A 3,446-nucleotide genomic window follows, 5' to 3' on the forward strand; every position below is an offset into this window, starting at 1 on the left:
AGTTACGTTAGTTTAGTTTAGTTAGTTAAGTTAAAGTTAAGTTACGTTACGTTAAACGTTAAAGTTAAGTAGTACGTAGTAGTAGTACGTACGCGCGTCGTAGTGTGTGTGTGTGTGTGTGTGTGTGTGTGTGTGTGTGTGTGTGTGTGTGTGTGTGTGTGTGTGTGTGTGTGTGTGTGTGTGTGTGTGTGTGTGTGTGTGTGTGTGTGTGTATGTGTATGTGTACGTAATTATTAAATTGCAACTTCATTACATTACATTATATTACATTACATATACATATACATTATATTACATTACATTTAATTACAATTTTCATGCAATATATTATTTTTTCACACATAATTATTCAATTACAATTTTCATATAGTATTTAATCAATTATTATTTTTAATTTACTTATTATTGTTTAATAATATTATTATTGTTAATGTGAATATTATTTTTATATAATGAGTTCGTTAACATTATATTATTATATAATTCTGATTTAAAAATATACTCGCTATAAACAATTTTCATGACACGATCGAATTATGTCTTTTTTTTTTAAATCATTCTGTAACTTTAAAAAAACTCAAATTTATAAGCGCCTTTTTAATCCACAACATGGCGGCGAGTCATGTGACCTGGGATCCACTACATCAAAGGTACCGATATTCAGTATCTATAGTGTATGTACTTATACTATGGCTGAGTACTCAGTTCAGTTAACTCAACAACTCAGGAGCCTATAGAATAGATAATGGATATAAAACAAAAAGTTATACAAAAGTTTAATGAACAATTAGGATCGACTTTAAAAAATCTTGAAGGAATTTACGATTTCGAAGAGCATCTCAAAGCAGAAAAGGATGAGATTGAAAAATCAGTCGGTATTTATTTACAAAATAGCATATATAACATAGCTAAATTACATATCAATTGCTTTCTGCTTACAGCTGTCAATGGCATCGACCACTACTCCTTCCAAGGTAAAGGCAGTAATTGAAAATGTAGAATGTGTCAACTTTGAAGTTGAGCAATTACAAGAAATTTGTTTAGATCTTAATAAGATGATCAAAGAGACGTTTAACGAAAATGACAAAAATTTAGAGCTGCAAGAAGTTGTTGATAAGATAAGTCAGCTGGACAAATCATTATCCTATTTATACTTCATAAGATATGTAGAAAATATTAGGTAATAAACTGTCAAAAGATGACATATGTAGGGAATGGAAGTATGCATTACTTTTTATCATGATTTTGTTGTAATTTGATAATGACATTGCAAATTTTTTATAATCTTTATGATAATACCAGATTTAGAAAAATCAAATGTTACTTTTAACGAATTGGAAAAGTCACTTATTACACTGAAGAAGGTAACTTTTTATTTCTACATCATTGTCAAATTATAAGAAGTAATGGTAACAGTAATGGCATAATAACTCTTTCATTTCCTGGATATATATAAAGTGTTTTATTTTATTAACTAGTTGTATTATACTTAGTCATGAAATAGAAGTATCCTTGTTATCTGGCGATGATCAGTCAATGATAACTCTATATACAACCTTAACAAACATCAGTTGCCAATTGCAAACGTCTGTATGTCATCATCTGGTCAATTATGTTCATGAAACTTTACATTTTTGGTACAATATAATCAAGAAAAAATTGTCAAAGTATGTTTCTTCCTTGCATAGATTCAAAACATAATTCATATACTATATACTTCTCCTAAATATGTAATATTTATAGGGAATACAATGATTTATTGAAGATATTGAAATGGCCCTTTTGTGGAACCAATGCTACTTCATCAAGCACATCTTTACCAGAAACAATGACAAGATTTAAGATACTCATTGAATATCTCTTTCATCTGCAGTTACCGTATCCTTACACTATATAATTTAATTGTTTTAGATTCGAAAAGTGAATCGCATAACAAAACTGTTTCATATTGTCCTTAATATATTCAGAGACGAAACGATTAAACCGGTAGTAACTTCTGTGCTATTAACAGACTTTGCACCAATTAGTTTGCCAATCACCTTCTTAGTACGTCCGCTCCGACAAAGATTTGTTTATCATTTCACAGGAGCTAAATTGACAAATCGTCAAGATAAGCCAGAATGGTTTTTTACACAAATATTAACATGGATCAAAGATCATGTTCAATGGGTACAAAAAAACGTTCAACCTGTAGCAGATTCTATAGGTTTCGGGCATTTAGATGTAAAGGTTTGATATAACAATTAATTGAATATTGATATTGGCTCTTAATATCATTTCTAGTCACTAATTATAATAATTATATAATATAGGCGGAATTTATGCGTGCTTTAGTTCAATTAGCCGTTGAAAAACTTCATTCCGAATTGCCCATGGTGCAATATGATGACACTTTATTTGCGCATTTAGTAGACGAAGCTTTAGGATTTGAAAGAGAGTTGCGAGAAACTCTGTTGTATCCTCACACTCAGCCAGCTACTATTTTTGTTCTTACGCAAGCCCATATTTTTGTAAAATGGATAAACATGGAGAAAAAATGTAAGTATATGAAGAAGTAGTATATTTCATATATATATATATATATATATATAACAGGTACATTATGATTTATATGATTAGATGCAACTGAAAAAATGGATGCAATATTAAGTTCAAATACAGCTTGGGAAAGATTGAATCCTGATATAGATGATATGAAAGTCACTGAATGTGCAGACGCTTTTCTTACGCTTCTTACCACTATTTCTGATAGATACAAACATTTACCTCAGCCTGGACATAGGTAAATTATACGAAATCATTATAAGCAAGAGGGGATAATACTTATTTGATATTGTTAAAGATTACAATTTCTCGAATTGCAATTGGAATTGATTGACGATTGGCGAGTACGATTGTTACAATTGTTACATGAAAATTATGAAGATCCATTAACGTCACTTATGCCACATATTCTCAATACACTACATTATGTTGCAACCGTTTTGGAAGAATGGGGGGTGACTGTTGTACGTATATTTTCATCTACAATCGTACACAAATTACATATTATTTATCATAATCTCGCATTTGTGTAGCACTTCTTGCAATTGCATTTCTTCAAGAAACAATTCGAAGCTGTGGAAAATGCCACGGACAAAGGTAACGACGTTAAGGAAAATATTGGAGAAATAGAGGGAACTGTATTTGACGAAGCTGTAGTTCTTTTACGGCGATTAGAGAAAGAACTGATAAATGAAATCAGTGACTCGGTAGCTTTAGATGTAAAAGCAAAAAGTAGAGCTTATAGAACAGACAAGTAAGAGTTTTCCCAGCCTACTCAACTATTTTCAAGTAAAAATAGTAAGAAAGAATATATATATATATATGTTTATTATATATATATATATGTTTATTATATATATATATATGTTTATTATTATTTATTTATTATTTATATATATTAT

The 3,446-nt window shown here is 29.8% G+C and overlaps 1 protein-coding gene across 1 annotated transcript in view; it reads left to right on the forward strand.

The window, feature by feature from the left end:
- The first annotated feature begins 745 nt into the window (after window positions 1–745).
- LOC105627435 (RAD50-interacting protein 1) overlaps window positions 746–3,446 on the forward strand; it is a 4,063-nt gene continuing 1,362 nt past the window's right edge. The window contains exons 1-9 of the mRNA XM_012208718.1: window positions 746–871; window positions 942–1,180; window positions 1,494–1,667; window positions 1,744–1,878; window positions 1,968–2,229; window positions 2,313–2,538; window positions 2,620–2,782; window positions 2,843–3,008; window positions 3,078–3,298. Coding sequence (XP_012064108.1) covers window positions 746–871; window positions 942–1,180; window positions 1,494–1,667; window positions 1,744–1,878; window positions 1,968–2,229; window positions 2,313–2,538; window positions 2,620–2,782; window positions 2,843–3,008; window positions 3,078–3,298 — 1,712 coding nt within the window. The remainder of the gene's footprint in view (window positions 872–941; window positions 1,181–1,493; window positions 1,668–1,743; window positions 1,879–1,967; window positions 2,230–2,312; window positions 2,539–2,619; window positions 2,783–2,842; window positions 3,009–3,077; window positions 3,299–3,446) is intronic.

Source organism: Atta cephalotes, assembly GCF_000143395.1.
Source record: "Atta cephalotes unplaced genomic scaffold scaffold00009, whole genome shotgun sequence".
Classification (NCBI taxonomy): domain Eukaryota; kingdom Metazoa; phylum Arthropoda; class Insecta; order Hymenoptera; family Formicidae; genus Atta; species Atta cephalotes.